The 20,538-nt window shown below is 38.3% G+C and overlaps 1 protein-coding gene across 1 annotated transcript in view; it reads right to left on the bottom strand.

Annotated features, from left to right (window-relative positions):
* The window catches only part of EPHA6 (EPH receptor A6), a 955,281-nt gene that overhangs the window by 155,965 nt on the left and 778,778 nt on the right, over window positions 1–20,538 (bottom strand). The window contains exon 13 of the mRNA XM_036349135.1: window positions 11,523–11,584. Coding sequence (XP_036205028.1) covers window positions 11,523–11,584 — 62 coding nt within the window. The remainder of the gene's footprint in view (window positions 1–11,522; window positions 11,585–20,538) is intronic.

The following is a 20,538-nucleotide window of genomic DNA, read 5'->3' as shown; positions in this document are numbered from 1 at the left end:
ATTTGTCCTCAGACTCCCACATGTCCTGTCCTACTTCAGGTAGAAATGCAACATCATCAGGTATCATTTCCTTCAACTTAATACTTATTCCTCATAAATCTCTCTAGATCCACACACACAGTCCCTTCAGCCTTAGAAGGTGTGCACAGGCTTCTGCTACTCAAAGTCAATCCAGCAGGGGCCTTGATTTTGTACCTTCCCATGTCCTGGGATATTTTGCCTTACCAACGTATTTTCTTTGATTCCTATCCCTCAGTGTATAAATTGTCTGAATATTTTTCTATCTTAAAAGATACCACTCAACATTGGCTGGTGTGGCTCAATTGGTTGAACATCATCCTGTGCATGAAAGATTGCTGGTTTGTTTCCCGGTCAGGACACATGCCCATGTTGTGGGCTTGATACCCAGTCGGGGTGCATGCGGAGGGCAGCAACTCCTGTTTCTCTTTCACATCAATGCTTCTTTCTCTCCCTCCCTTCCTCTCTCTAAAATCCATGAAAAATATTTTAAAAGGATACCATTGATTTTTCTTTTATTGTCTACTAGCATCTGATTTCCTCTTGTTTTGCTGTCTCATCCACTTTTCTCCTAAAATGTCTCCACCTCCCACATCTTATGTATCTTTCATTCTCATTTTGCCCTCTGCAATGTGGCTTCTGTCTGAAATCAACTATTAAAAGCACTCTTGAGATAACTGAGGACCCCGTAAGTGCTAAATCCCATGGATGCTTTCTAGCTTCTGTCTTTCAGAAGTTCTCTATTGTATTTGCTACAATTGCTTACTTGCTCCTGCCTGAAATGCCCTGTTCTCTCAGATGTGGGATTCCGTGTCCCTCTCTCTCCCTGCTCCTCTCTGACTTCTCATTCTTAGTTACCTTTGGGGATGCTGACCTGTTGCCACCTCAGGTTGACATGCCACAGAGTAGAAACCTTGCTCAACTCCTTTCCTTTTTCTACTTCTTTCTAGTAAATATCATGGTTTGGCTTTAATAACCACATTTATGTTACCGATTCCCAGATCTTTAACTTTAGTAAAGATTTTTCCACTGAGCTTCAGTTTTATATTCCGAATTGCTGTCTGAACATTTTTGCTGCATGTTCCATAGGCATCCCACATGTAACATGACACAGATTAAACTCGTCATCTTCTCCCAGCTGCCGGCCCTCCCTGTTCCTCCTCTGCATCTTCACCCCGGTTGGGAGCACCAGCTTCCACATATTCTTTTTGCTCGCAAGCATCCTTTCTTGAGCTGTGGTTCCCTTAACTCAGTCTGATCTTGTTTGCTTTTGTTAATTTCTCCCTTTTTATATTTGTTATTTATGGATGACACTCCGTGCTCACTCATGTAATTAATGTATGCATATCTTTTCTCTCATGTCAAAGGATTTGAGATGGGAGCAAGAAGCTGCAGCAGAACAAAATATACCATCTTGAACTAAAACCACTGGTATTATATTTTTATATAACTGAATGTTATGCTATGATAAGCAAATCTACATTCAACAAATGCTATAAAATAAAGGAATAATTTTGTATGGTTGACATATGATATCTCAAAGTTTCAAAATATTTTGTCTCTTTTTATAACTAATTGCTAGTTAATACTGTTATAAAAACGGGGCTTAAAAGATTAGGTACAAGCTGCTGTTAGGTGCCACTAAAAGTGTTAATGAAAACTGTATGTGTAGAGGAGAAAGACCAACCAGGGATGAAGGTCAAGATTACACTTATTTTACTCTAGGAATTAAGTACAATTGGAAAAGTTAGGAAAATCTGCACACCAGTGAGGTCAGACTTTCCGGGCAGCCAGCTTGCTGTTCGAGTTTATTTTAAAACTAAAAGCAAAAACACACAGTGACATACCCACTGGCATCCCTTCTCCACATACACAATTGCTCACAAACACACACACTTATCCAGACAATACATATCTGGAGAAATGCCCATAAGGATCCCAAACAGTATAAGATTTATGAATCCATTGCAGTAGCACAGACAGCCACCACCACAGGCACTAGATTGTAATCTTGTGCTTAGTGTTGCTACCACTCCTTTTCGAATAGTGTGGGAGACCAAAGGGACGTCCTCTGCCTCCAGGGCACAGAGTGCTGTTAGTGAGCCTGGGGGTCTTCCCTACGATGCAGTGCACTCAGCCACTTCCTTTTCTGTGTTCACAGAAGCTGTGATGATCAAATTCTACAAAAATAGTTTAAAAAATGTTTTCGCTTTTGAGAATCTGAGGGATATATACATAGCTTTTATTTCTGCTTGCCATAGGGGATTAAGTGTCTGACAAAGTTTATAAAGCACTTTGAGGTTCTGGGATAAAAGAGATGATTACAAAGAAGTGTAAGAAACTTAAAGAAGGGTAAAAAGAGAGTATCTGGCACTCTTTCCCCCTTCATTTTTATTTTAATAGAAATTCTATGATCAGAGGGGACACATAGATGGGAGATGGCAGTGGACTTATAAGAAGAAGTAATAAGTGATTTAATAAAAAGGTAGAATTCATGATGTATTAGAACATGGCTTTTTGAGCCAGAGATTTGAGTTTGAATCCTCACTCTTTCCCATTTACAATGTGTCAGGCATTATTCTATAAACTTTAAAATAATCAACTACTATATGCTTATAACATTTGTATGAAGTAGATACTGTTAATATTCCTATTTTGTATATGGGTAAACAGAGGCACAGAAAAGTTAGTCACTTGCTCAAGTCTTAAGGTCACACAACTGGCAAGTGGCAGAGCCAAGATAAGCTGAGAAAATATATAATTCTCATAGTAGTATTAATGGTAGCTACCACCAATTGAAAAGTTACTCTTTTCCAGCCTCTATGGTGTCTTACATACATGGTGCATAAGGACGGGAAAATATTAGTTTTTAAATTTTAAAACATGAATTATACCACTCATAAATATGCAGTAGGATGTTTATAAGTAAGTATTTAATTGATAATATATTATCTTTTCTTTATAACATATTTTAATTAGTTCATGATTGGGCAGGATAAAAAGTATATCTCAAGCTAACGTTTCTTAATTTGCTTGTGGCAGTCATCTGATCCAATTTTCAGGAGCAATTTAGACTGGGCATTATTTGCTTTTATTATGTGCTACATTGTTTGCCTTTATATTCAGCTCTAGGATATAGCTGATACAAATATAAAAACCTCTCCCAAGCATCATTAGATAATAATACCTATCTGATAAAAATGAGTTTTTGAATAAATATAATGGAAAGACATAAGTATATCTGCATTTGAAGTACCATAGATGATCCTGATAACTTATTCCAAAATAGTTTGGCACATTTACAGGAGCAATGAATTCAAGACATAACATTATTTTATAGTTGAGAATGGCTACAGAAAGTACAAACAAACAAATAGCTCATGTCCCCACACAACTATGAATTTCATTTTACATTGTGTGAGGAGTATTGCTCCGTAATAACTTGACAATTTTGCTGAATTTAGCTTCTGGCATTGAATGTGGACATCCAGTCACAGAATAAATGTGTCATCACTGCTAATATTGAAAGCAGTTGAAATAAGAGGGCATGGAATCAAGAAAAAAATACATGAAAATGAGATCAAGAGAGAAAGGTAAGATACACACAGAACTTGTCCAAATAACGTGGAACAAAAAATGAACTGAAGAAACAATGCTTGAGACTGTTTATTCCCATGAAAATGAAGAAGAAAAATGATACAACACAGTACAAATAGCCAAGGTACAGTCAGTTTATAAGTAAGAAAAATGGCTGTGTCTCTGTAGATAGATATGTTTTAATGAATACAGTGACATTCAAATATGTAACCTCTGCTGGAGATGAAAAACATTGACCCTAGTGATTATTTTTCATATTTTCTTTTTACTATTTTTTAAAAAATATTTTTTTTATTGATTTCAGAGAGAAAGGGAGAGGAAGAGAGAGAGAGAGAGAGAGAGAGAGAGAAATATCAATGATGAGAGAGAAACATTGATTGGCTTCCCCCTGCAAGCCCCCTATTGGGGATCGAGCTGAAATTCAGGCATGTGCCCTGACAAGGAATCAAACTGCAACCTCCTGGCTCATAGGTCGACACTCAACCACTGAGCACACCAGCTAGACCCCCACCCCTTTTTTTACACTTAAAACCTATATAATTTTATTAACCAATGTTACTCCAATAAATTCAACAAAAATTAAAAATAATACTGAAACCTTGCGTTTAACTCATAAGATCTATTTCTTTCTTTGGACATCCAGAAATGTAGGTAATTCTTTGCCTACCCTAGTTTCATGAACATATTGCCCTATTTTTTTCCCCTCAAAGCTTTTCTTTTTTTTTAATTTAAATTCTTTATTGTTTAAAGTATTACATGAGTCTCCTTTTCCCCCCACCGCTCCCACTCGCCAGCCTATGCCCTCACCCCGCTACTGTCTGTGTCTGTTGGTTATGTTCATATTCATGCATACAAGTCCTTTGGTTGATCTCTTACCCCCTTACCCAGTCCTCCCTGTGCTCCCCCCCTCCCCCCCGGCACTACCCCCTCCCCCTGCTTTTCCTTATAGGTTGGACAGGCTGTTTGATGCTTCTATATCTCTGGTTCTATTTTTGTTCTTCAGTTTATGTTGTTCATTATATTCCACATATGAGATCACGTGATATTTATCTTTCTCTGACTGGCTTATTTGCTTAGCATAATGTTCTCCAGTTCCATCCATGCTGTTGCAAATTGTAAGAATTCCTTCCTTTTTGCAGACCACCAGTGGTCCGTGATGTCCGAAAGGTTGGTGACTGCTGCCGCAGTGCAGATGGGCAATTAGGCTGTTTCCAAATGTCAGCTATTGTAAATTGTGCTGCTGTGGACATAGGAGTGCATATATCCTTTCTGAATGGTATTTCTGTTTCTTGGTATATATTCCTAGAAGTGGGATCACTGGGTCAAATGGGAGTTCTATTTTTAATTTCTTTAGGAAACGCCATACTTTTCTCCACAGTGCCTTCACCAGTCTGCATTCCCACCAGCAGTACATGAGGGTTCCCTTTTCTCCGCAACCTCTCCAGCACTTGTCATTTGTTGATTTGTTGATGATAGCCATTCTGACAGGTGTGAGATGGTACCTCATTGTTGTTTTGATTTGCATCTCTCAGATGATTAGTGACTTTGAGCATGTTTTCATATGTCTCTTGGCTTGTCCTCTTTCCCATTTTTGGTCCTTTGCCCCCCATTTTTTGATTGGATTGTTTATCTTCCTTTTGTTAAGTTGTATGAGTTCCCTGTAAATTTTGGAGATTAAACCCTTATCAGAGTTAACATTGGCAAATATGTTCTCCCATGCAGTGGGCTTTCTTATTGTTTTGTTGATGGTTTCTTTTGCTGTGAAGAAGGTTTTTATTTTGATGTAGTTCCATTTGTTTATTTTCTCCCTAGTTTCCATTGCCCTTGGAGCTGTATCAGTTAAGATATTGCTATGACAAATGTCTGCTATTTTGCTGCCTATGGATTCTTCTAAGATTTTTATGGTTTTTCCATCTTACGTTTAAGTCCATTACCATTTTGAGTTTATTTTTGTGTATGGTGTAAGTTGGTGGTTTAGTTTCATTGTTTTTGCATGTATCTGTCCAATTTTCCCAACACCATTTACTGAAGAGACTGTCTTGACTCCATTGTATGCTCTTGCCTTCTTTGTCAAATGGTAATTGAGCATAATGGCTTGGGTCAATTTCTGGAATATCTGTCCTGTTCCATTGATCTATATGCCTGTTCTTGTGCCAGTACCAGGCTGTTAGATTACAGTGGCTTTGTGGTATAACATGATATCTGGTATTGTGATTCCACCAACTTTGTTCTTCTTTCTCAAGATTGCTGCAGCTAATCAGGGTCTTTTTTTTTCCCAAATGAATTTTTGGAGAGTTTGTTTTAGGTCTGTGAAATATGCTGTTGGTATTTCAATGGGGATTGCATTGAATCTATAGATTGCTTTGGGTAGTATTAGACATTTTAGTGATGTTGATTCTACCAATTCATGAACATGGTATATTCTTCCATTTGTTTATGTCTTCCCCTATCTCTTTTTTCAGCATCCTATAATTTTCTGAGTACAAGTCCTTTACCTCCTTTGGTTAGATTTATTCCTAGGTATCCAATTTTTTGTTGCAATGGTAAATGGGATTGTTTTTTCAGTTTCTCTTTCTGTGAGTTCAGTATTGGTGTATAAAAAAGACATAGATTTCTGGGTGTTAATTTTGTATCCTCCTACATTGCTGAATTCATTTATTAATTCTAGTAGTTTTTTGATGGAGTCTTTAGGGTTTTTTATGTATAATATCATGTCATCTGCAAATAATGACAACTTTACTTCTTCTTTTCCAATTTGAATGCCTTTTATTTCTTCTTCTTGTCTGATCACTATGGCTAGCACTTCCAATACTGTGTCGAACAGGATCGGGCATCCCTGTCTTGTTCCTGTTCTTATGGGAAATGATTTTAGTTTTTGCTCATTGAGTATGATGTTGGCTGTAGTTTTGTCATATAAGGCTTTTATTATGTTGAGGTATGATCCCTCTATTCCCACTTGCTGAGAGTTTTTATCAGGAAAGAATGTTGGATTTTGTCAAGTGCCTTTTCTGCATCAATTGATATGATTTTGTGATTTTTGTCTCTTGATTTGCTTATATGATGTATCACGTTTATTGATTTGGGGATATTGTACCAGACTTGCATCCCTGGAATAAAGCCCACTTGGTCATGGTGTATGATCTTCTAATGTAATACTGGATCCAATTTGCTAGAATTTTGTTGAAGATTTTAGCATCTATGTTCATCAGGGATATTGGCCTATACTTCTCTTTCTTTGTAGTGTCTTTATCTGGTTTTGGGATTAGGGTAATGCTGGCTTCATAGAAATAGCTTGGAAGTGTGCCTTCCTCTTGAATTATTTGGAATAGTCTGAGAAGGATTGGTTTTAGTTTTTCTTTGAATGTTTGATAAAACTCCCCTGTGAAGCCGTCCGGCCTAGGGCTTTTGTTTGCTGGAAGTTTTTTGATTACTGCTTTAATTTCATCGGTAGTATCAGGCTATTCAGGTTTTTTGATTCTTTCGGATTGAGTTTTAGAAGCTTGTATTTTTCTAGGAAAATGTTCATTTCGCAAGGTTGTCCAGTTTGTTGGAGTATAGTTGTTCATAGTATTTTTTTACAATCCTTTGTATGTCTGTGGGTCAGTTGTTACATCACTTCTTTCATTTCTGATTTTGTTTATTTGGGTCCTCTCTCTTTGTTTCTTGGTGAGCCTGGCTAGAGGTTCATCAATGTTGTTTATCCTTTCAAAGAACCAGCTCTTGGTTTTATTGATCATTTGTATTGTTTTTTTGGTCTGTATGTCGTTTATTTCCCCTCTGATCTTTATTATTTTCTTCCTTCTGCTTACTCTGGGTTTTTCATAAGGCTCTTTTTATTTAATTAATTTATTTTTCTATTAATGAATTTGTTTGTTGTATATGATAGCTTTTTAAATGTTAAAGATATTATAAATATATTTTAAATATAACTTCACGGTGCCATCTCAGCTGTTATTCTGTACCACTACAGGCACACCTTATTTTATTAGGCTTCACAGATACTGCTTTTTATAAATTGAAGGTCTGTGGCAATCCGTAGATGAGCAGGTCTATCAGTGCCATTTTTTCAGCAGCATTTACTCATTTTGTGTCTCTGTGTCACACATTGGTAAATCTTGCAATATTTCAAACATTTTCATTGTTATTGTATTTGTCATGGTGATTTGTGATCCGCGATCTTTGATGTTACTATTGTATTGTTTTGGGGTGTCATGACAAGTGAATGTAATCAATAAATGTGTGTGTTCTTACTGCTCCATTGACCAGCTATACCTCTCTCTCTACCTCGCTTCTTCTCTCCCTCTCTCTTTTTGTCTTTCCTTGGGCTTCCCTATTCCTTTTAACACAACAATATTGAAATTAGGTCAATCAATAACCCTCAATGGCTTCTTAAGTGTTCAAGTGAAAGGAAGAGTCATATGTCTCTCACTTTAAATCAAAAGCTAGAAATGAGTAAGTTTAGTGAGGAAGGCATGTCAAAAGTGGAGACAGGCTGAAAGCTAGGCCTCTTGTGCCAGTTACGCAAGTTGTGAATATAAATGAAAAGTTCTTGAAGGAAACGGAAAGTGCCACTCCATTGAGCACATGAATAATCCGAAAGCGATATAGCCTGATTGCTGAAATGGAGAAGTTTAGTGGACTGGACAAAAGATCAAACCAGCTACTACATTCCCTTAAACCAAGAGAGGCGAGGAGGCTGTAAAAGAAAAGCCTGAAGCTAGTAGAGGTCAGTTCATGAGGTGTAAACTGTCATCACAACGAAAGAGCAGTGCTGATGCAGAAGCTGCAGAAAGTTATGTAGAAAATCTAGCTGAGATTATTACTGAAGATGGCCACACTAAACAACAGTTAACCTTCTACAACTTTCATAGCTAGAGAAGTCAATACCTGTCTTCACAGCATCAAAGGACAGACTCACTCTCTGGTTAGGGGCTAATGCCCTGGCGACTTTAAGCTGAAGCCAGTGCTCATATACCATGCCATAAATCCTATGGTCGTTAAGAATCATGTTAAATCTTCCCTGACTGTGCTTTACAAATGGAACAACAAAGCCTGGAAGAGAGCACATCTGTTTACGACATGGTTTACTGAATATTTTAAGTCTACTATCAAAACCTACTGCTCAGAAAAAAAGATTTCTTTTAAAATATTACTGCTCATTGACAATATATCTGGTGACCTAAGAGCTCTGATGAAGATGTACAATGAGATTAATATTGTTTTCTTGTCTGCTAACACAACATCCATTCTGCAGCCCATGGCTCAAGTCGTATTATTTAAGAAATACATATATGGCTACTAGAGGCCCAGTGCAGAGATTTGTGAACCAGTGGGGTCCCTCAGCCTGGCCTGCGCCCTCTTGCAATCTGGGTAGTAGTGCGTGAAGTGACAGGCGGCCAGGGAGGAGCCTGAGCTCCGGCCGGGTGCTGCACTGCTCCCGCTCATCCTGGCCCCGCTGTACCTGCCACCGCCTCCGCTGATAGGGCTGCTGCGGAGGTGGGAGAGGCTTGTGCTGCTGCAGCTGCTCTTGCCAGCTGTGAGCCCGGCATCTGGTGCCCTTTGGTCAGCTGAGTGGCGCTCCCACTGTGGGAATGCACTGACCACCTGGGGGCAGCTACTGCGTTGAGTGTCTGTGCCCTGGTGGTCAGGGTGCATGATAGTGACTGGTCGACCAGTTATTCAGTCATTTGGTCGCTTAGGCTTTTATATATAGAGACTAGAGGCCCGGTGCATGAAATTCGTGCGGGGGGGGGAGGGGGGGCGGTCCCCTCAGCCCAGCCTCCACCCTCTCCAATCCAGGACTCCTCAGGAGATGTCCAACTGCTGGTTTAGGCCCGATCCCCAGTCGGACATCCCTCTTACAATCCTGGACCGCTGGCTCCTAACTGCTCACCTGCCTTCCTGCCTGCCTCATAGCCCCTCACTACCCCCTTGCTGGCCTGATCACCCCTAACTGCCTCTGCCTGCTAGCCTGATCGCCCCCAACTTCCCCCCCCTGCTGACCTGGTCGCCCCACGCAACCTGCTGCTCGGTCGTCCATTTGGTTGCAATGGTTGCTTAGGCTTTTATATAGATAGATAGCTGCCATAGATAGTGATTCCTCTGATGGATTGAGGCAAAGTCAATTGAAAAGCTTCTGGAAAGGATTAACTATTCCAGATGTCATTAACATCATTCATGATTCATGGGAAGACATCAAAATATCAACATCACAGGAATTAGGAAGACGTTTATTCCAACCCTCATGGATGGAATTCAAGAGTTCAGTGGAAGAAGTAACTGCAGGTGTGGTGGAAATAGTAAGGGCGCTAGAATCAGAAGTGGAGCCTAAAGATGTGACAGAATTGCTGCAATCTCAAGATAAAACTTTAATGGAGGGGGAGTTGCTTCTTATAGGTGAGCAAAGAAAGTGGTTCTTGAGATGGAATTTACTCTGGGTGAAGATGCTGTGAAGGTTGTTGAAATGACAACAAAAGGCTTATAATAGTACACAAACTTAGTTGATAAAGCAGTTGACAGGGTTTGAGAGGATTGGCTCTGATTTTGAAAGAAGTTACAGTGTGTGTAAAATTCTATCAAACAGCATCATATGCTACAGAGAAATCATTTGTGAAAGGAAGAGTCCATAGTTGTGGCAATCTTTATTGCTGTGTTATCTTAAGAAATTGCCACAGTCACCCCAACCTTCAGCAGTCACTGCCTGATTAGTCAGCAGCCATCAACACTGAGGCAAGAACCTCCACCAGCAAAAAGATTAGGATGCTTAAGGCTCAGATGAGGGTTCGCATTTTTAAGCCATAAAGTATTTTTAAATTAAGGTATGTACATTGTTTTTTGTAAACACAATAATATTGCACACTTAATAGACTACGGTATAGTGTAAGAACTTTTATATGCACTCAGGAACCAAAAGTTCGTGTGATTTACTTTATTGTGATATTTGCTTTATTATGATGGTCTGGAACCAAATCCACAATATCTCCTCGGCATGCATGTATGTAAAACAAAAGATTTTTAAAATATACCATCCTATATAATAAAAGGCTAATATGCAAATCGACCGAACAGTGGGACGACTGGTCGCTATGACACTCACTGACCACCATGGGGCAGATGCTCAATGCAGGAGCTGCACCCTGGTGGTCAGTGCACCCTCACAGGGGGAGCACTGCTCAGTCAGAAGCCAGGCTCATGGCTGGTGAGTGTAGTGGCAGTGGCAGGAGCCTCTCCCGCCTCTGTGGCAGGCTGACATCCCCTGAGGGGTCCCAGACTGCGAGAGGGTACAGGTCAGGCTAAGGGACCCCCTTCCCACAGTACATGAATGTCATGTACCGGGCCTCTAGTACTGTTAAGAAAAAGCCAGTTTAAAAAAGTACTTTAAAATTTTTTGTTCCAGAACAAATCTCTGCTATTTTTTTATTCTTTTTTATTTTGCTTTCTGAATAGTCAGCCAAATGAAATTGAGAGGAACAAAATTGATTAAACCAGTTTTCTGAAATCAATTCGAGTTATTGTTGATCAATAAACATTAATTAAGGGGTTCAGCATTATAGGTAATGCATAAAACATACTAAATAGTTAAGTGTGATAAAGAGAAATGAATGGCTATATGAAGTAACTAAGTTTCATTGAATCTCTTTCTTTATAACATTATTTGAAATATATATGTTAGCACGGCAAGTGAATTTATAAGAGAAATAAATTATATTATTATGTGTATATACTGCCCATTTAATAACACTCTAATATATCACAGTATGAGAGAAATGCACCCTAGAGAAAATGCTGCTATTCTTCATAGAAAAATCCATGAGTCACATTATGCAACAATTAATTGATGATAAATGATTTAATTCTAGAACTCAGAATAGCTTATTTAAATGCCACCAGAAAAAAAAAACCCTTACCCGCAAAAAGGAGTCTAGGGATCCATTCTCCATATATTCCACCACAATCATAACTGGCCGGCCTGCAAATAGAGCAAGGGAACACACAGGATTAGAGCAATCACAGAAATATGTGCTGCAGTTAGAGGTTTCCAGCTGCGGCAGCTAAATTATTTGTATTTTATTAATAGGAATTTCATTTTCCAACATGCTTCTATAAAAGTACTCATACTACACACCTCTCCATTTCTTTATAGCATTATTTGAGTTCATAAAAGGGACATGAATTACAATATGAATTACAAAAGAATTAAGCACTTCCTTTTCTAAAGCCCCGCAATCACTCGTTTGTTTAGATTATGTTCTTTTTGTCTTGAGCTTTTCCTTAAGAGATAATCAACAAGCTGAAGTCAGGGTTTGAATAGTTACTGTAGCCTCTTTGGCAATTGTGCTACAACTTCTACAGTGGTGCAGTAATCATGGCTGAATTACATCAGACTGGGCATTTCCGAAATAGTCCTCAGGCAAAGCAGAAAAGAGAAATTCATAAATTCTCTTTAAGAAATGATAAACCATCGGTCATAGTCTGTTTTTAAAGGCTTTTAAGTAGAAAAATGCCAGTAGATTGATGAATGCTACCAAGTTGGTGGGATCTGTAATAATTCTTGATCATCTCTTTATTGGACATAGATTAGATCAACAGAACAATGATGGCAGTACATGAAAAATAAGTAACTCTGATTTCATAGTCTAGTGCAGAAGCTAAAATCAGAAACTGAACATCATTTTTTTTATATCATATCTATTTGCAATTGTTACAGTTCCTTATACCTCTATTAGGTAGCATATTTGACATAAGTAACTTTGATTTGTTTCAAAGAAAATAATCTATTTGTTCTGCTCAATTTCCCGAGTTTAAAAGATAAACTCATTTCAAATGAAGGGAAAATGTTATTTACCTGAAACAAACATGTATGACATATTTACTTTTTACTTCTATATTTCTTGCTTCTCATTGGAATTTTTAGCAATTTAATCTGCACTGTGCACAGAGTTTTTCCTCATGAGTATAAAGATCTGGGAAGAAATTATGTGTACCAAACATGGAAAAATTAGGGCTCATGTAATCATGGAAAATTAGGTCTCATGTTGTAAGTCATGTCCCTTTTACAAGTCTAAGCCTTGTGGGTTAGAAAGGGTGATAGTAACAAATTAGTACAATGTCTGCAAATGCTAGATTTTAACAGTTGAATCTGTATTTTAAAGAAAGATGTGCTAAAGGTTAAATGTAATAATAAAGTTCCCAATTTATCATGCATAGAATTAGAACCCAAAGAAGACATCCATTTTGTTGGATCTCTATTATGTTCCCTAAAGTCATTAATTTCACCCAAATACAGATAAAGAACTTTATCAGAAAATATTGAGGTCAAATGAACTGTCAGCACTATTATAATCAGTGACCTAGAAAATCAGGTTTTAAATCTGAAAGTTTGTAATGAATTTTTTTATTTGACTATTGATTTCAAAGAGCTTAGTGACTAGGAGCCTGATGTAAACACTTGGTTAGCAAGGTAGGGAAAAATAAAAGGTCATCTTACTATCCTACTATCCTAATAAAAGGGTAATTTGCAAATTAACTGTCACTCCATCACAAAGATGGTGGCGCCCAGTCCTCTCAGCCCCACCAGAGTCCCCCAGTCCCAGGGGGCGGGGGGCGGCTGGTTAGAGTGGCCAGCATGAGCGGCCAGGAAGAATGCTTGCTTTGAGGCCCTGCCCAAGCTACGGCGGAGGCTTGAGCAGAGCTGGGGGGGCCCTGCCCAAGGGGGGTTGTGCCAGCCGTAGCTTGCCAGCAGTCCTGCCTCTGCACATGAGCTGCAGAGGAAACACCTTTTCTGACTGCTCATTGGCTAAGCTCCCTGTATGCCACTGGCAGTGTTCTTGGTAACTTGGGTAATAAGAATCCAAGAAGGTGATCTAGGGTTTTTTCACCTCACTCCTGGAGGAAAAAACGAAGGTCCACTGCTAGAGGGCTAAGAAATGTCATGTCCTGCCCTAGCCGGTTTGGCTCAGTGGATAGAGCCTTGGCCTGCGGACCGCAGGGTTGGGTTCAATTCTGATCAAGGGCATGTACCTAGGTTGCAGGTTCCTCCCTTGCCAGGGCCCAGGTCAGGACTCATGCAGGAGGCAACCAATTGAAGTGTCCCTCTCACATTGATGTTTCTCTCTGTCTTTCCTTCTCTCTTCCATGCTCTCTAAAAATCAATGGAAAAATATCCTCAGGTGAGGAGAAAAGAAAGGAAAGAAAGAAAGGAAGAAAGGAAGAAAGGAAGAAAAGAAGAAAAGAAAGAAAAGAAATGTCATATCCTATGAAAGACACATCTTGAAAATGCCTAAAGAAAGTTGTCATTTTTTCGTGGTGAAGGAACTGGAGTCTGTGTTGACGAAAACACCTTGGCAGCTGTGGCAGCCAGCAGTGGCAGCAGCAGTGGAGTGATGGGGCTGGCACCTTCCCCTGATCCGCCTTCCACAGAGGGAGGCCAGAGGGAGGCCACTCTCTGAGTGGGCCTACGCCATCAGTAGGACATCCCCTGAGGGCTCCCAAACTGTGAGAGGAGGCAGGCTGGGCTGAGGGCCCCCCCGCCCCCCGTGCATGAATTATGTGCACTGGGTCTCTTGTATAAATATAAAAATTCTGAGACTAATATACCAGTTTGATGTATAATAGATTATGGATGTTAAGAGGAAATGTTGGGTTACTACAATGACTACCTGAGTTCTTCTGCCCATAGTCACAACATTTCAATCTACCTTGACCATTGCTGCTAGAAAAACATATTTAACTTTTTAAAAATAAAATTTAAAAAATATTTATCCTCTCCCTAAGAATGTCAGTCTTATTAGAATAAAAAGAGTTTGCAAGCACTTCACTTATACTGATACATGCTATTATTATCCCTATTCCACAGAGAAGAAAATTGAGGGATAGAAAGTTAAATTACTTGCCTAAAGTCAAACAGCTAGTAAGTGGTAGTATCAGGCAGTCAGTCTCAGAACTTAAGCTCTTACCCTTCATGCCATGGTGCCTCTCAGACACTGTTTATAGATCAAAGCTATAAGCCTCTGTTAGCCAATCTTCATCTCTCCTAACCAACCTTATTGTTTCCTGATCCATCAGTTGTCATTATCACCTATACTTGTTCATTCCTATCTCCTTCTGCCTTTCCTTTTGGTGTTCCCCTGCCAGGATTACCTCCCAACTTGCTTCTCTATCTAAACATCTCACCTCACAGCTCCCCAGATTGTATACACTGCACCTGTTCCTTGAGAGTATCCCACAGTGATATTTCCTATAGCTGCATTCCCATCACAACTTTGTCTGCATTCTGACATGTGCCTGGTTTTATATTAGGTTGCTTTTCTTTATCTTCCCATAGATGCTTTGTATCCTTTTTCACTGGGTTTCTCAAGGCCACCTCCCATGCAGCTGAGCAGAGTAGATGCTTCATAGAAACAAGTTGATTTTTCTCATCAATTTCACAATTCCCGAGAAAGTAACCCTGAAGTATTTCAGCAAGATTTTGATCTACATGGATACAAAGTACTTTGAAATTAGTTCTATCTATAACTTCTTGGGAGATACTTCATGCCATCCTAAAATTCATCAGTGACAAGTTTAATCTTCTCATTAAAGATAATAAAGAGTCCAGTGAAGACGCCCTAGGTTTCTTGTGAATTATACGTTTTACACCTGAACTGCATCTTTTGTATTTTGTCCAGTAGCATCAACTGACAGCAGCTGTTGTTAAACTAAGGCATTTTTTTAGAATACTGTTTGTTTCCTAGTGTGTGTCCTAGGGAAGGTTACAAGCAACTTTACAGTTCATGGTTACACTTTATAATCAAGAAAATAGATAAGTCTAAGGGAAATTAAGGAAATTAGTACAGTATTCTTCAATACCTGATCAGGTGAGAGAAGTCATTGGTAACAGTATTTTTGTCTTATTTTTAATATGTAAAAAATATATATTGCATTGTTTTTGGAAAATACATTTAGAGGTGATTAATTCTCTTTTTACATTTTAAAAATATTTCGCTTTTTTCTTTTTTACAATTTTAGCCACTTATTCCAAGTGCCTCACATCACAGAATCAAATTAGTACTTGCATTATACTGAAATCAATGGACAGATCCCAGGATTCTTGAGTCAGTCAAATCTTAAAATCCACAGATGTTTTTAGAAGCCTCATCAGATTGATTTAAGAGATTTTCAAAAATATTTCTACAAGTCACACAAAAAGTGATTTTTTTTTGTTTTTTTCTTCATAAATAGCCCAGGAATGGTTATAGATATTTTAAACAGTATTGGAATCAATACCCTATAAGGGATCACTTATTTATATTCTGAACACAATGGATCATAAGATCCCATGTCATTTTTTTCTGTTGTAGAGAACAATGGTTTTCTTTAATTGGAACTTTTATGAACTACTACTGTAACTAATAAATCTTTTTCAAATTGACAGCTTCCCAGTGCTGAAGCTGATTTAATGTAGGTGGTGTTAAGAAACCATGTGATGATGAGACTATAATTTCTTGTGCTATTGTTAAAGAAAACAGAAGAAAGGCATTTTTTAAAAAAATCTTGGGGAAAATATTTTCTGAGTGAATTATTTTTTTCTTTTTTGCTTTAGCGATGATTTGTGAAAGAAGGGGATTACAGAGATTTAACATTTTCATAGAAATAATGAGTTTGTACTCAATGTAGTATTCTTTATCAGCTTGGCAGTTTCTAATGTGCAGTCAGTAATATCAAGAATCAACAATCCGAAAACTCTATTACAGATTTATATCAATTCTAGTTTATTTAACATTATATCGTGTATATATTTTGTCTACCAGGTAATAAAATTTGTGATAATAACTTGGATTGTCAGATTGCCTGCATTCCCTCCTCCAAGTTGCAATTCAGTACTTTTAAAGCTAGTTATTTAATCTATTTCTACCTCCCCTGTTTCTGCGGTAGAGGTAGAAAATTATAATCTCAAATGGATTGGATAATAAATGAAAAAATTTTCTTATCCCTTTAAGGTACTCAAAAGATATGGGTGATATACATTTGCCCCAAATTATAATATAATAGACAATTGTTTTAGTTCACAAGATAAGTACTAAAACTGCGGAATTATTTTCTCTTATACTTTTGCCTGGTATCAGATCCTGTCCCAAATGAATCTTTTCTTCAGTGAGTTCAGTGCACACTTTTAATATTCTCCAGATCGACACAGACAATAGTGTGGCAAAGGCTTGGGAGCGGTGAGTGCAGGGAGGAGGGGGGCCAATGGAGGATAAAACACACAAAAACCCCAAAGCGGATATCTGTAATACTTTCAACAACAAAGATAAACTTAAAAATAAAATATTTTAAATACTAAAATAAACAAACAAACAAATAATAAATTTCTTTCCCTCCTATATTCCCATTTTAATTAAAACATTACCATCCATCTACCCAGGTTTGAGACCCTATTGTAATACTAAACTTCTCTCTCTATCAAACCCCTGTTAGTCCATAAGTTATTAAGTTGTGCTAAAATCTATGGAAAATTATCACTGCCTATATTCTGCCTTCGTGGTTCTTTTTGCTTGACTTGTAACTATAGCAGTTTACTAGTTGTTCTTGCTAATGCTTGTACAACCCTTATTTTGAGCATTCAGTGATATAGCAAATATATATTTTTGAATGCCTACTATGTATCATTTCTGGTTTCTGGAGAAACTTCCTCAAGCAGTACAAGATCCCTGCTCTTGGAGTGCATGGTGGAAAGAGGGATTAAAATTAGAAAACAGTTAATTACTCTTCCTTTAAAGACTGTTTTTCTTATTGTATTGTTTGCTGCAGGATTCAAGTCTAAACTGCCTGGCAATTAAATTCCTTCACAATCTTTACCTTTGCTTCTAGTGTCATCTTTTACCTCCCCCTAGTCTCCTAACTTATTTTTTAAATGCTCTAGGTAACTCATAATTCCCTAAATAGCACTTTACTTGTCCCTTCCTCTCTTCTTTGGAAGACTGCCTTCTCAACGTCTCCCCTTGGTAAAATCATACGCTTATAAAAAAGCGCAGCTTCAAACCATCTCCATTGTCAATTCTCCCATGAATACTTTCCCATTTAGAAAGACTCGATTGTTTACTTTCTCCTCCCTTTACATCTTAACCAAACAACTTCATAACGCTGACAGCACGGTGTTGATGTAGGCAGGGAGGTGTCTGCCTCCCACTCTAAAGTGTGGTTGAGGTCAGACTGGTGCTTTATTCTCCTCTGTAAGTTCACCAGTGAGCACAGAGCTAGTCACAGAGTAGGTCGTCAATTATATTTTTTTGAATGAAATACCAGAAGAAACACATACATAAAAGTGTCCTCCAAGAATAATTGGACCAGGAAAGAGATACTGAAATAATTGAGTGACAAATTAATAAATTCTAAATTATTTGCATTGTGAAATATATGGTTTTGGAGAAAAAGAAGAATTCAGATTTTAGTTCTGATGCCTATTAGCTGCATGACCTTGGTCAAGTTATTTTAACTCTCTCAGTCTTTGCATGTATAAAATGAAGATACTATTAGATACTGCATATGAAATTTTAAAGGCTTAGTGAAAAAGCATGTAGTTAGTACAGTGTCTGGCAGTAGTTGGCTGAACTTTTAGTCTGAAATGTTGCTGTACTTTTACTTTCTTTCCCTTGTAGGCACCATGATCTGCTTCCTCTTCTTATTATTTTTATATTTGTTTACTCTGCAGAAAAAATAGTTTCATACAAATGAATCATTTCCATATTTTACTATAATATGGGATGGACATGCACATTCTTTTATATCTTACATAGCAAAGTAAAAATGACTGCTAGTTATATTTTAGATGATACAGTAAATTCCAGGTTTTAGCACTGAAAGTCTCATGTCCCAAACAAACTGGGTGGTCGGTTCCCTTATTCCTTGTATACTCAGTGGAGTTAGTTGCGGGGTTGGAGTCATATAGCAGGATATTGAAGATTTTTTTCCACGTTGGGCAAGTGAACTCAGTTATCTTCTCACTGCCTCAGTCTCCCCATTTGTATGCTATATATTCCTCATTTGTATATTTGTATATTGCATATTATAATAACATACATAATAACAGAAGGTGAATTAACACCTCCTTCATTGCCTGAGGTATGAGATTAAGTGAGATGTTTTAAAATACAGAGAATAAATAGTACCTGATACTAAATATTAAATCACCCAATAACAGCTTAAAGAATGAATGGATAAATGGGATTGTTACATCTTACTTTGCTGAATCCTAAGCTAAAAAGTGGCTTTCAGAGTTAAAAAGGTTCATTACTAAAAATGACTAAGGTCAATATATTTAGGAGCTTTTAAAAAATAATATATTTTTATTGATTCAGAGAGGAAAGGAGAGGCAGAGAGAGATAGAAACATCAATGATGAGAGAGAATCACTGACTGGCTGCCTCCTACACTCCCCCGTTCAAACCTGTAACCTGGGGCATATGCCCCCACTGAGAATTGAACTGTGACCTCCTAGTTCATAGATTGATGTTCACCCACTGAGCTGTGCCAGCCAGGCCTTTAGGAACTTTTTTTTGATGATCTTAAAGGTCATTTTAAATCCTATACACCTGAAATTAACAGGTTTGAAATTGTTTTAATGAATAAGATGGTTTTTCTTAGAGTAAAATAATCAAAATGCATATTTTATTACTATAAATAACATACTATAATACATAGTTTTTAAGGAAGTAGGTTCTTATTTTTATCTAACAAGCTATGTTGTGTCTTCTATACCCTATGTACAGATTTGTGGCTGTAACAACAGGTTTTAGGATAAATGTGGAACTGATTTTAACTGTGGAGCTATTTGAAGCCCCTAAATCCATATAACTATGTTGACTTGATTCTCTTAACTTCTTTATTTTCCTTTTTTTAAACTTAAAAGGTTATTCAAATGTCCTTGGAGAAATGCTGAAGAATAAATTATTTTATTTGGTTATAAAACAGCTTAGCAGAAGTTAGGAGGAGTGATTTGCATTATGAAAATACTAGCCTTTCTTAATCTAGATTTGTTCTAGAGTAAATAGCAGGTGTGAGGCTAAGGAAACCAAACATGATTTTCCTGCCAGTTCCAGAGAGCAGTAGCATACCACGTGTATCCGTTACTTCAGGAATATTCAGTACTGTCTTTCTTCTTACTGGAAACTACCATCTGGGCAAAAGATTTCTTCTTAATTAGAAGTGTCTCATTGAAAAAGAAAGTCATTGCCAGGGATGCCTGATGTTGGAATGTGTCTTCACTATAAGACACTAATCCTATTGCAAAATTTTAATAACATATGCATTTTTAAAAATGGCTTTCTTGATCTTGTACTACATTCATTTTTATAAAAGTAATATAATGATAATGATAAAATTAAAAACATATCTCAAAATTATTTGACTTACGACTTTTTGCTTTCCAATTATTATTAAAGATATAAGTGATTATATAATAACTAGAGGCCCAGTGCACAAAAATTTGTGCACTCGGGGGGGGGGGGGAGGGGTGTCCCTCAGCGCGGCCTGTGCCCTCTCGCAGTCTGGGACCCCTCAGGAGATAACGACCTGCTGGATTAGGCCTGCTCCCGGTGGCAGCGGGCAGGCCTAATCCCTAGGTGAAGCCCCTGGTTGGGCTCAGAGCAGGGCCGATTGGGGAGTGGGGGCGCCGCCCCGTGTCATGCACAGAGCAGGGCGGATTGGGAGGTTGCGATGCCACCCTCAGTCACGCTCAGGGTAGGGCGGATTGGGGTTTGGGGCACCGCCCCCTGTCACACTCAAGGCAGGGTCGATGGGGAGGTTGTGGTGCCACCCCCTGTCACTCACAGAGCAGGGCCCATCAGGGGGGTTGGGGCTCCGTACCCTGTCACGCACAGAGCAGGGGATTGAGGAGCTCCCCCCTGTCACTCAGAGAGTAGGGCCGATAGGGGAGTTGGGGCACCAC

Source organism: Myotis myotis, unplaced genomic scaffold (assembly GCF_014108235.1).
Source record: "Myotis myotis isolate mMyoMyo1 unplaced genomic scaffold, mMyoMyo1.p scaffold_m19_p_2, whole genome shotgun sequence".
NCBI lineage: Eukaryota > Metazoa > Chordata > Mammalia > Chiroptera > Vespertilionidae > Myotis > Myotis myotis.
The sequence above is the reverse complement of the archived record's forward strand: the minus strand, read 5'-3'. Positions and strand labels throughout refer to the sequence as shown.